This window comes from Chlorocebus sabaeus, chromosome X (assembly GCF_047675955.1).
Source record: "Chlorocebus sabaeus isolate Y175 chromosome X, mChlSab1.0.hap1, whole genome shotgun sequence".
Taxonomy (NCBI): Eukaryota; Metazoa; Chordata; class Mammalia; order Primates; family Cercopithecidae; genus Chlorocebus; species Chlorocebus sabaeus.
Genome location: NC_132933.1, coordinates 116569576 through 116583158, shown reverse-complemented (window position 1 = coordinate 116583158; position 13583 = coordinate 116569576). Strand labels below are relative to the sequence as shown.

At 33.4% G+C, this 13583-nt stretch overlaps 1 protein-coding gene across 1 annotated transcript in view; it reads left to right on the top strand.

Moving 5' to 3' along the window:
- CFAP47 (cilia and flagella associated protein 47) overlaps positions 1–13583 on the top strand; it is a 434895-nt gene that overhangs the window by 210520 nt on the left and 210792 nt on the right. Inside the window, exons 37-39 of the mRNA XM_073013816.1 lie at positions 1775–1890; positions 5893–6043; positions 7142–7230. Of these exons, the coding sequence (XP_072869917.1) occupies positions 1775–1890; positions 5893–6043; positions 7142–7230 (356 nt within the window). The remainder of the gene's footprint in view (positions 1–1774; positions 1891–5892; positions 6044–7141; positions 7231–13583) is intronic.

Sequence of the window (13583 nt, the reverse complement as noted above, 5' to 3'; positions counted from 1 at the left end):
TCCTGGAGTTGAATGGTATGACTGTGTGACCACAGATGTGTCCAATACTGTTGTGTCATATGTATGATATGTATGACATAGTGAGAATGAATGGCTTCCTTATGATCTAAACGGTTCACAACAAATCTACTATAATTTTCAACATTTCCTTCCAAAACAATAGGAATTAGCTCTCTGGGACTTAAAATCACTTGGTCTGTTAATGAATATTTGAAATACATACATTTGTATGTATGTATGTACATACAAAAAGATTACCACACTATAGTGGGGGTCTTGCCCCCATTATTGATGTCTTTAAGTATTTGAGAACATGAGGCCTCCAAATCCTTAGAGAAACTAAAGTTGAAAATGCTTTAGCAACAAAACACTTGTTCTATTTGTTACCAAAGTTCCCATTGAACTAGGAAAGTAATTATTCTTTCACCAGATTTTCACCATATTCCTTATGACTCACTATAACCATACCTACTGCTACTTTTTCACTCTTCGAATATCTGTGACTATAGGTCCTGAACTTCATAATTTGCAGTGACCTGTTATTCACTCTAATTTGACCAATTATCCTTTTCCCCATCTTCACCATGCTCTGGGTCAGAACTTTTGGTGATACCTTCACATCTTGTTAAAGAAAAAAAAATATTCATGACGCTTGTTAAAATGGTAAGGCAGACTTTATTCAGGACTATTATGATAGGTATAGGGACCACTGCAAAGCAGTTTTGCAGTAGAGGAGAGAGATTGAGCTCAACTCGAGATAAAACAAGGAAAAGTAGGAATTTATAGCCAAAGAGCAGGATGGAGATCCGTGGGTGGGAAATGACTAAGAGGAAAGGTAAGCGGGGATATGGGAAAGGGGGGATTCTGGCTTAACCAATGTAAGATTTTTGCTAAAGGAAGGCCGGGGTGATCGTACATTACCTGAGCGATGACAGGAGATGAGGCATTTGGTTAGATACCAAGGGTGATTAGATACTGAAGGTGTGGAATTCTGGCTAAACTGATTTAGCAGGATTCTTGCTAAAATTGGGCACTTGAGGACATGCCCAAAGGCGGGGCCTAGTTAAAAAAGAGCTCAGACAAACCTTACTGGAGTGTGGTTGAGAAGAAAATCTTTGTCAGTATTCCTAAAGATTGTTTTTTGAATCTCCATTATATTTTATATAAACACTTTGTGTACTCACATTTTTCAAGAAGTACTCTTTTGTAATAAAACAACTCATTTTCTAATGCTCCCCACGTCTCTGGATCAGGAGGAAAGAGACAGCCAACCCTTCATTGAACTACCACATCTAGACAAGGCCACCATTATATTCAGCCTGAAACTGTTTTTAAATCTATACTCCTTATAATACTTTCTACACTGAGCAGCCAGAGTATCCTTTTTGTAAATTGGATATATAAGCTCCCTTTTAAAAATTCCCCAATGGTTTTCCTTTGCAATAAAAATAAAATCTAAGCTGAAAATTTTGATCTTCAAATCACTGGTGATAAGATGCTTTTGCATTTGTAATTCCCTTTGTTGAAAGCTCCTTCTCTTTGCCCACTTCAGCTAAACTGTGTGTGTGTGTGTGTGTGTGTGTGTGTGTGTGTATGTGTGTGTGTAGTTGTTATTTTAAAATACAAATTCTGGCTTTCTCCAGTTGGTGTACATTATGAATAAGTATATTTATGACTAAAATGCATTGCTATCTTTGATAAAAATAAGAAATGATATAGTTGCATAGTTTTTAATTTCATAATCTTACTTATATCGTCTTCTACTTCTACATAGATTCTACTGAAAAATTCCAGCTCGCAAAACTTAGTGTATAATGCTAGAATTGTTGGAAGAGATGCTGCTGACTTCTCCCTCTCCCAAAAAGGGAATATTGTGACAGTTTCTCCAAGGTAAGTATTTTTTTTTTTATTTTACATTATCAGACATATCAACCCCAAAGATTGAATAAGTGTTATAATTATAAAATGTGACTTTGATTTTACTGTTGATAGATATTTAATGAAGTGATTGTCACCCAGAGTCAGACAAATATTCATATGTTTCTACAGTTCCTCACCAAAGTTGTTGAAACAATTCTAACAACATAAAACAGCTGTTTTATGTATGCATTTAATTTTAATTTGTTTTTTATGCATGTGGGTCATAGAAATAAGACTGTAAGTTGGTTTTGTTTATTTGAAAAATGTGGATAAGACTATTTACCCACAGTGCTGTCAGTAATAAATGTGATTATGTAGGCAAAACACCTTGTACCATAATGGAACTTATAGGAAGCAATTAATAAGGATGACTGCCTCGAGTTGGAGTGCTGGTGACTCAAAAATTAAAATATGTCAACACTACTCACAAATGCTTACAATCTATCACAATGCCAAGCAAGCAAATACGTAATGAAGAAATAATTAAATAATTATTTTATTTATTATGTGCATATAGAACTAGATGAAAACTGAAAAAAGAAGCGCCTGCCCATGCTTGAGGAAACCAAGGAAAGTTTCCCAGAAGAAGTAATGCTTAATTCTGAATACATATAAAAAACAACTACTCACTTATCTAAATGCATTTTATTGTATAGGCTTGAAATACAATTATTTTAGGTAGCTGTTATTTTAGGTGGCTCTGTTTAGCTAGGCTAAATAATTTCATAGGATTTGGTTTTTACAAATATGACTCAGAAAATATTTTGTTTTCCTAAACAAAAAAAAAATGAGTAATTATATCATTATAAGATATTATAAAATTATATATTTATGTGTGCCACATTCTTTGTTAGATACTGTCTAGATCACAGTTAATAATGTCTCTTTCTGCCAGCTATGGATTTAAACTATCAGACATATTATTTGTATAGAAAATGTTAAATAGCTACACCAGCATATAAACAAACATATTTATTTCTGCATGTAACTTTATGGCTAAATTTAGCTATAACCATAGAGTGATTGTCATAAAAGTGAAAGTATAAATTTAGAAAACCAGTCTTTTTTTCCTCATTATTTTCATTGAGCCATATGTGCACTGACATTGATGTGTTATATATTTATTCTCCATCTATTCCAAAGGCTAAATTGAAGTAGCTTACAATGTATATGTAATATCAAGGAGGTTTTTAAAAAAAATATCAGGGAAAGGCAATTGGAGCAAAAAGAAAATAAAAGGTAAAATAATTAAAATGAAGCCTATAGTTATGATAGAAATGCCTATAGACTTAGGAAACTTACTTGAAATAGACTACACATTTGATTCTGAAGTTTCTAACAAATTCAGAAAAGAATGCTGGTCATTTACATGCTTCAATATAACTACAAAATTTAAAAAATAATTACCTATACTTAAGAGAAGGTTGTTCATGGAACCAGCTATTTATCTCATAAAAGAATACTCTATTTTGAAATGTATTTCATAAGACTTAAGTATAGGTTCATAAAATCCTTCATTAAATACATGTTCTTTAGATGATGGTCATTCTTGAATGCTTGTCTTTTCATCAGCTTCCATGGAGATCCAATCCATTACCAGATCCTATTGATTTTACCAATTGTGTCATAAACCTTGTATCTTTTCTCTTCTTCACCTATTCCACCCTGATTTAATGTAACATCATCTTTATACTAGACTGCCACCATAGACTCCTAAAAATCTTGTCTGAAATCTAACCCCTGTATTAGAATGACAGCTAATTTTTAACAGAAATTTTAAAAGGTACTTAAAATATTTCGACAGCTTCCCATCTCAACATTTGGATATAGATTGAATATGCTTAACATGGTCCAAAGTACACTTTCACTTTTGTGACAGTCACTATGATTTCACAGCTTGCTGTTGGCTGTATCTTGCATCATCACCCCTATTGCTTGCTAAGATTTAGCATTACTGGCCTTTGATTAGTTATTCAAACACATTTTAATTCCACATAGCAGAGGCCTTGGATGCCTTCTTTCATCCCCTGTTCAATCTAGTTAACTCATTCTCATCCTTCACATTCCACCTAATATATCACTTTCTCTGACCTTTCAGACTATATCACACTCCCCATTATATGCTCTCACAGCACCTATATAATTTGTAATTTTCATATTTATTTTGTGATGGTAGAATGTTGGCCATGTCCTACCATATTTACTATCCAGGGGAGCAGGAATAGTGTTTTTTTGTTTGTTTGCTTGCTTGCTTTTTTTTCTAATTACTGTATCTCAGAAACCTAAACGAGTGCCTGGAACATTATAAGTTATCTAAAAATATCAATTGTATGAATGAATTAATGGATAAATGATCTTATATAGTGATGTACTTTAGAATAACTGGAAATACTCTAAATCACTCACTGTTATCTCAATAAATAATTTGAGCCTGTATACCCAGAAAAAAACCTCAAGGTCAAATGTTCTTTGTTCTCAGTTAAATTCATGCCCATGAGTTTTCATAAGAGTCCTTTTGCACAAAACTGAAATTGTTGAGGACACATATCTAAATTAAAATAACCCCCACTGCAAGATGTGAGCTGTAATTTTCCCTACAAAACTATTTTGAGAACATTTCTATTGCTTTTGAAAGCCCCTTATTCATCTCACTCCTTGTTTCTTCCTAGTCTCACCCATTCAACAGCAACTGCACAAAAGTTCTGGCGCAGTTAGGTCAATGTTTGACACCAAGGGAATCTATTCCCATATCCATTCTTAAATATGTGTATTCTAAGCGAAGATAATAGGTAGTAGTTGATACAAAAGAATAAATGTTATAGGATGTATAATGATAACTATGCTGAAAACCAGAGGAAAAGCAAAGATAAAATGTCCCCAACTTTTATCACCTACAGCTGTATCAAGGCAAGGCAAGACTGAAAGATTGATCCAATAACAAAATAGAGAGTCCATTGTTTAATTTAGAGTGTATTACTTATTTAAACAGTGAAAGCATGAGTAATCAAAGGTACCAGATTCACATGTCCCTTGTACAGGGCAATATCAAAATAAAACAGGTCAGATCTCATGGATGGGAAGACACCCTCTTGCTGAGGATCCAAATTCATGCTGTTATTAAGTTTCATGGCCTGTAACTCTACCCTAAAGGAATAAGGAAGCAAGTCTCATACTTCATCACAATCCAGGAAGCAATGATAAACTGTCTGGTGACAGTCTCTCAAGGAAATTTAGGGAGGCAAATGAGAAATGTTCCCAGAGCAGCAATTCATGACCCTCCATGCTCTTATAATTGCAGGAGGATCATGGGGTTTCTGCCAAGACTTTTGTCAGCTGCATTTTTACAGTGCGTATGGGGCCTATGTGGACTCATGCAAGGTTGCTGGGTACGATGGTGCAGTCATGTTCCTACAGACTGGTGAATGGAATCTCCTCCAAATCACCATTATACTATGTCTTAGACTGCCAGATTGAAGATTAAGGAAGGTGAAAATATTTTCCTTATTCCTTTCTGTAATTAATTAAACGCTATTATTATCTGCCATTATTTGGTTATGAGTTTTGAATGTTATTTTCAATAATGACTTTATGCATTTTTTGAATTTTTACTTTCTTAACATTTCCCGATGTTACCAGAGACCAGTGACATGACAAAGTATTTGCCTAAACAGTAGCACAGAATGTCCTATGAATTTCCCTCAAGACAATTCATACATGGTTTCCTGTGGCTTGCTGTTAGAAAATCTTTTGTTTGAGAGATTATATATTTGAAAGTTAACTTCAGGTTTTACAAACTATATTAAGATAGCTTAACCGATGACAATAACTAGATTGTAGGCTTCTTGAGAACTGCAGCTGAAGTGAGTACCTTGCAGGGGGATGTAGGCACTAGACACATGGTCTACATTAAACAAATGCTTGTAAGTTGTCTTTTTTGTTAAAACATTTTCTCTTTTGTCTTTCACTAAATAGAAACGAAATTAATGTCACTCTGAAATTCACCAGTCGCTTTCTTCGTCCTGCTGAAGCTTCACTACTATTAATTTCAAAACCCAAGAATGGAGTAAGAGGAATTACAATGACTTTTGCTCTTAAAGGCAAAGTTCTCGATTTTAAAACCATTGTAAGTAAATTTTACCTACTATATGCCTTTGCTTCTCTTATCAGACCATGGAGTATCAAAAGCGTGGTTATTGTTCTACATTTTATCTTTAGGCAGCTGTTTCTTGAGGCATCCTTGTGCCATGGATACTTGTGATTTATGTGAAAGCAGTTCTGGGCCTGTGTCTGTGTGTTTGCTGGACTAAGGGTGGATAGTTTATGCAGTAAAAAACGACTTTCCTGTACTCTGGCAGGAACTTTCATCAGTTTATCTTGTGTGTCCTGTGGATCAAATCTATTATAAAGATAAGGCTAATGCTGGCATTTATTGAGAGATGACGATGTTCCAGATAGAGTTCTAAGTGTTTCTATTTCAAAGGGTGGGGAAGAGAGATTTTTAAGTCTTTATAAAATGGTTGTGACATTATTATGATTGACTTTTTGTAGCCATTATCTCTTCTAAATATTAATTTCTACCATGGATGTATAGTACAGAATAAGTAAATTCATTAGATTTCCAAATGGATTATAAAGAATTTAGGTGTGAAGGGCAAGAGTGGTAAGTAGAGAAAATGACTGTAGGACGGTTGAGTGATGGCCCGTTGTTGAGGAGGGCACTGAGATGCTCACATGGACAGACTGCCTTTTGAGACAACGATGCTCAGAACAGGAAGTGGGCATTTGGCACTTCCTATATGTGATCTTATTTCCTCCTGAATAATGAACATGTATTTTTCCCAACCCTCTCACACAAATTATCTGAAACAAGACATTGTTTTGTCACATGTGGCTAAGAGATATGGCTGGGCTTAGCCTGTCATTGGTGGTTATGGGGTAGACATGAAACTGTTTACTTCCCTATCTGCCCCTATATGGTCTTAAGTCACTGGGAAGCAGATTAGATAATAAAAACGAAATAAAATAAAATGATAAAATAATCTTTCTGAAACTATAGAACACCTAGAAAGTTTTTCTCCATGGAATTTCTTTTGATAGTGGGAAGTATTGTCAGCGTAATATTAAATGAATGGTTTATAGATTTTTAAGATTATATTTTATAATTCAGAAAGTTCATGTTTTGTTATTATCATGTGGTAAGATTTTATTTTTTTTACTTTAGGACATTATAAAATGCGAAAGCCCATGTTATCAATTTCAGGAATTCACTGTGAATGTGAAAAACCCCTTCCATACTGCTGGGGACTTCAAGTAAGTTATTGCTTTGGTGTAAATTCATTACAATTTAGCTATCGCCACTCTGAAGAGACATATGTAATTTTCTTTCTTTCTTTTTCTTTTTCTTTTTTTTATTTTTTGAGACGGAGCCTCGCTCTGTGGTCAGGCTGCAGTGCAGTGGCACCATCTTGGCTCACTGCAACCTCCACCTTCCAGGTCAAGCGATTCTCCTGCCTCAGCCTCCCGAGTAGCTGGGACTACAGGTGCCCGCCACCACACCCAGCTAATTTTTGTATTTTTAGTAGATTGGGTTTCACCATGTTGGCCAGGATGGTCTCTATCTCTTAACCTCATGATCCACACACCTCAACCTCCCAAAGTGCTGGGATTACAGGTGTGAACCACTGTGCCTGGCTGTAATTTTCTTAATCTCTTCAACATGAACCATTTCGAGCAGAAATTTTATGTGTTCATATTCCTATAAACTTCTAAGCACAATCAGAAAAACTTAAACAACTAATGAAAGTGAATCAATTTTACTGAAATGATCATACTAAATTTATGAGTTTTGTCTGCAAGTTGTTGAAATTCAGTGTTCTTTTAATTTTTAAAAAATATATATAGTTAATAGACTTTTTACTTCTAATTTTATTCTGTACATGTCCAAAATTGAAATATAGATTTAAGCAGAAAAAAACATTTTTACTTAGAGCATCATAACTAATTTATACTGCACAATCAATGTGCATGTGTTCACCTTAAGATTTAACAATAATAACAAAAATACATATTTGTGATGAAAAGACAATAAAATTTTCAAGTATTATTTAAAGACACAATAGAAAAGTAACTTCCTGGAAATGTACACCACGTTGAGGAAGAAAATGGAAGGTGATACCTTCTATGCTGATTAAACTAGGAACTCTGTTTTTTCCAACTTTAGGTATCAGATTCTTATGATACTTATATTGAAACTGGAAGTTATAATACGCTTATTGTTTTACTATTTGATAATTTCCAGTTCTTTTAGTCACTGTATGTAAAGGATTTTGGTAATTTCTTACTAGTAATTTTGGTCATTTTGTTAAAAAAAATATTGTTTTGAAACAGTGATTTGTAAATATCTGGTTCCCCGGTGCATGTAAGAGAGAATATGATTGAGTGCAATTTTATTAAAGTGATACATTGGAGTATAAGGAACACAAAATTTTAGAATATGAGGTGTGTTAACACAGTACTAAAGTATGCCCTTAAGTAGGCCAAATGACTGACTACAGTTCCTCAGAGAAATACAGGATCAAACAAATTTAGTCTTACATTCTAGTGTTAAAGCAGAAAGAAAATCTGGATATTCCAGAAATTGGGAGAATATTACAGATACATATTTCTCAAATCAGAGTAATATTTTAGCATGTCTTTATGTTATATCTCAGATTTAATTAAAATGGTTAATGCTTGTGAGGGGTTTGTGGTTTGATAGGAAGCAAAATTGTTAATCAAGTGATTTTAACTATATCCTTCCTTATATGAATATGTCCCGCAAACTTAGGCAATGGACAAATAAACTCAAAATTATAAAACCAATCTCAAAATGTATAAAATCAATATTGTACAAGAGGCATATATTACGTTTGAAATTTTAACATAATAAAATAGATTAAGAAGGAATTTGACCAATTAATTAATATAGAAACTATTTTTAAGTTATAACCAATATAACAAGTGACCTAGTTTTTAATATTACAAATGATTGACTTGGTTATTATTAGCAGTCTCATATTAAACATATTTTAAAATAAAATTTAAAAATCCCCATATATTCCCCAATATTGTATGCGTAAGTGGCAAGAATTGATCATGTCTTATCAAAATTTCACATTACTTTGAACAAATAAGGCAATCCAGTCTATATTTGACAGAGACAGGATTAGCTGACCAGGTTGTTGATTCCCATGCCTCGCTCCCAGACTGGTGATTCCCAAAGTCTTCTTTTGCAAAACACCACTATTTCATGCTCTATAATGCTATTTTTTTTTATTTTATATTTAATAAGATTTAGTTTGCTAGTACAATATTTTGTTGAGGATTTTGCCTGTGTAATTATAATATTTAATAGTGTAATTGCCTTTTCCAGTGATTTGTCTATTTTTGTATGATTAGTATTAACCTTATAGAATTATTTCTGAAATGTTACCTTCTATTCTGTTGTTTGGAAAAGTTTGTGAATGACTGGTATTAATTATTTGAATGTTTGATATAATTCACAGGTGAAACAGCCTGGTTCTGAGCTTTGCTTTGTGGAAGTTTATATCGTTACTAATTCCATCTCTTTGTTATGAGCCTGTTCAGATTTTCTATTTCTTCTCAAATCAGTTTTGCTATTTTATTCCAGAAATTTTTGCATTTCTTCTACGTCATCTAATTTGCTGGCACAGAGGCTTTCAGAGTATTCCCTTGTAATCCTTTTTTAATTTCTGAAATGTTAATAGTGATGTTCCTCCTTCTATTCCTTATTTTAGTCATTTAATTCTTCTCGCTTATATTCTTGATCAGTCCAGGTAATAATTTGTCATTTCATTGATCTTTTAAAAAAATTCCTTCTACTTTCCTTGGTGTTCTGTATTGTTTTTCTATCCTCTATTTTATTTCTGCACTAACCTTTTTTGAATATTACTTATTTCCTTCTATTTGCTTTGTGTTTAGATGTCTCTTTTTTCTCGCTTCTTAAGGTGAAAATTTAGATGATTATTGTGAGTTTTTTTCATAGGGGCATTTTTATCTACATATTTTCTCTCTAAGGACTACTTGAGCTTCATCTCATATGTTTTGGAATATGTTATTTTTATCTTCATTAACCTTAAATAATAATAATAATTATTATTATTATTATTATTAATAATAATAATAATAATTATTATTATTATTATTATTATTTTTGAGGCAGTTTTTTGCTCTTGCCCCCAGGCTGAAGTGCAATGGTGTGGTGTGATCTCAACTCACTGCAACCTCTGCCTCCCAGGTTCAAGTGATTCTCCTGCCTCAGCCTCCTGAGTAGCTGGGATTACAGGCACCCACCACCACACCCAGCAAATTTTTGTATGTGTAGTAGAGATGTGGTTTCACCATATTGGCTAGGCTGGTCTCAAACTCTTGACCTCAGGTGATCCACCCACTTGGGCCTCCCAAAGTGCTGGGATTACAGGCATCAGTCACCATGCCCAGCAATCTTAAATTATTTTTAATTTCTTTTCAATTTCTTGCTAACCCACCAGTATTTGGGAGTATGTTGTTTAATTTCCCCATGTTTGTTAATTTTCAACTTTTCTTTCACTAATTTTATTCCGTTTAAGTTAGAGAGCATACTTTGCATTATTTTAAATCATTTTAAATTTATCAAGATTTGTTTTATGGCATATCATAAGGTCCATACTGCGGAATGCTCATAAGAAGAATCTATATTTTGCTGTTGTTGAGTAAATTGTTCTATTGGTATCTCTTAATTTTAGTTGGTTTATAGTATTGTATAAGACTTATATCTTCTTGTAGATTTTCTGCCTAAATTTTTCTATTCATAATTAAAAGGGCAGCATTTAACTATCTAACTATTAATGTTGGTCTGTTCATTTCTCCCTTCACTTATGTCAGTTTTGCTTTCTGTCTTTTGGTGCTCTAAAATTCAGTGAATATATATTTATAGTAATTTTATCTTCCTGATTGTTCATATAAAATGTCTCTATCTATCGTTACAATTTTTGTTGTAAATTCTATCGTGTCTTGTATTAGTACAGTTACTTCAACATTCTTGTGGTGGTATGTATGATATATAATTTTTCATCCTTTTACTTTCAATCTAATTTTATCTTTCAATCTAAAGTATGTCTCCTTTATATGTAGCATTTTGTCAGATATGGAGGTTTTGTTTTGTTCTTTTTATTTATTTATTTTTGTTGTTGTTGTTGTTGAGATGGAGTCTCACTCTGTCGCCCAGGCTCGAGTGCAGAGGTGCAATCTCGGCTCACTGCAAGCTCCGCCTTCTGGGTTCACGCCATTCTCCTGCCTCAGCCTCCCGAGTAGCTGGGACTACAGGCACCCGCCACCACGCCCGGCTAATTTTTTGTATTTTTAGTAGAGATGGGGTTTCACCGAGTTAGCCAGGATGGTCTCGATCTCCTGACCTTGTGATCCGCCCACCTTGGCCTCCCAAAGTGCTGGGATTACAGGCGTGAGCTACCACGCCTGGACTTGTTTTGTTTTAACAGCTTAATTAAGATAACATTTATATGAAAGAACTGCAGGTATTTACTGTGTACATTTTGATGAGTTTAGACATGTGCAGACACCCATGATACCATTACCATAATCAAAGGAACAGAAATTTCCTCCCAGAGTTCTCTTGTGTCCCTGTGTTTTCTGGTTTGTTTGTTTGTTTGCTTTTTGGTGAAAACACTTAGCATGATATCTACCCTCTTACATTTTGAAGTGCATGATATTGTTAACTATTGGCACGATATTTTATAGTCCATGTCTAGAACTTATTCATTTAATATTATAATTGAAACTTTATACCCATTGAACAAGAACTCTCCATTTCCCTAAACCCACAGCTACTGTCAGTCATTATGGCCTTCTTCGCTTCTATGAGTTTGACTAGTATAAACACTTTGTATCAATGGAATTATGCATATTTGTAATTCTGTGACTGACTTATTTCGCTTAGCATAATGTCCTCCAGGTTCATCCACATTGTTACAGATGCAAGACTTCCTCTTTTTTTCAGTCAGAATAATATTCTATTGTATGTATACATTAAATTAATCACTGCTTTTGATTGCATTATTTAATCAATTCACAAATTTGTTATTATTGACACAGTTGGTTTTACTTTTGCCAATTTCCATTTAGTTTGCTATATTGTATGTCTTTTTGTTTGTTTCTCTATTAGTCCATGACTTCTTTTTTTAATAATGATGAATATTTTTCAGTGCAGGATTTTAATTTCTAATGGCTTTTTCAATATATTTTTGAATTTGTTTTCTTAATGATTGTACTAGAGTTTACCATAGACATTTTTACTTACCATAATCAGCTTCAGATATATGCTAGCTTAATTCCAGTAAGATTCACAAAGTGTTACTCTTATATAGCTCTATTCCCTTTCCCTTCTTTACCTGGTGTTATTGTCGTACATATTACATCAATATTACACACCCAACAATATATTGCTGTAATTATTATTTTATATAATTTGTATGACTTTGAGAAAGCTGGGAGAAAGTGTATTGGTTTGCTAGGGTTTCCATAACAAAACACCACAGATCAGATGGAATAAACTACAGAAATTTATGTTCTCAGAGTTCTGGCAGTTAAAAGTCCAAGATTAAAATGCTGTCATTTTTCCTTCTGAAATTTTTCTCCTTGGCTTACAAATAGTTATCTTCTCATGTGGACTTGTTACTGTGAATGTATATCCCTGATGTATCTTTGTGTTTTCAAATTTCCTTCTTCTTAAAAGGACATAATTCAGATTGGATTAGGACCCACCCTGAGGGTCTTAACTTAATTATCTATTTAAAGGCTCTTTCTCCAAATACAGTCACATTCGGAGATACTGGGGTTAGGGCTTCAAAATATGAAGTTTGAGGGGACAAAATTCAGCCCATAACAAAGAGCAAGTATATATCTATAGTTTTTATATTTTAACCTTCCTATTTATTATTTCCATTTATCTTCATTTGTTTCCTTGGATTGGTGCTACCATACAGAATAATTTCTGTGACCCGATCCAGCTATCATCCCACCCACTTCATTTTTTGAACATTTTTTTCTCTTATTTTTCCTCTCTCCTTTTTTTTTTGCAGGTAATTTCATTGCCCACATGTTGTACTTAGTGGTGTGCCTACCATACATACATGAGATTCTGTTTACTTTTTTTCATTTTTTTCTCTGTTCTTCAGAATGTGTAATCTCTACCAATCTTCAAGTTTGTTAGTTCTTTCTTCCCCCAGTTCAAATCTACTATTAAGCCTTTGAGTGAATTTTTCTCTCTCTTATTGTAGCTTCCATCTCCAAAATTTCCAGTTGTTTCTTTTTTTTATAATTTCAGTCTCTTTGTTGATATTCTCTATTCGATGCCACATTGTCATCATGCTTTCCTTTACTTCTTTAATTATACTTTCCTTTAGTTCTTTGAAGATATTTATAATGGCTATTTTAAATTTGATTTCTGTTCAATCTGATACCTGGGTTACTCTAACAGGCAGTTTCTACTCTCTGTTACTTTTCTTCTTTTTTTTTTTTTTTCATGTGTTTCATAATGTTTATGAAATAGGGTAGACATTGTAGACAATATATTATGCCAATTCTAGATACAGGTTCTGTCTGCCCCA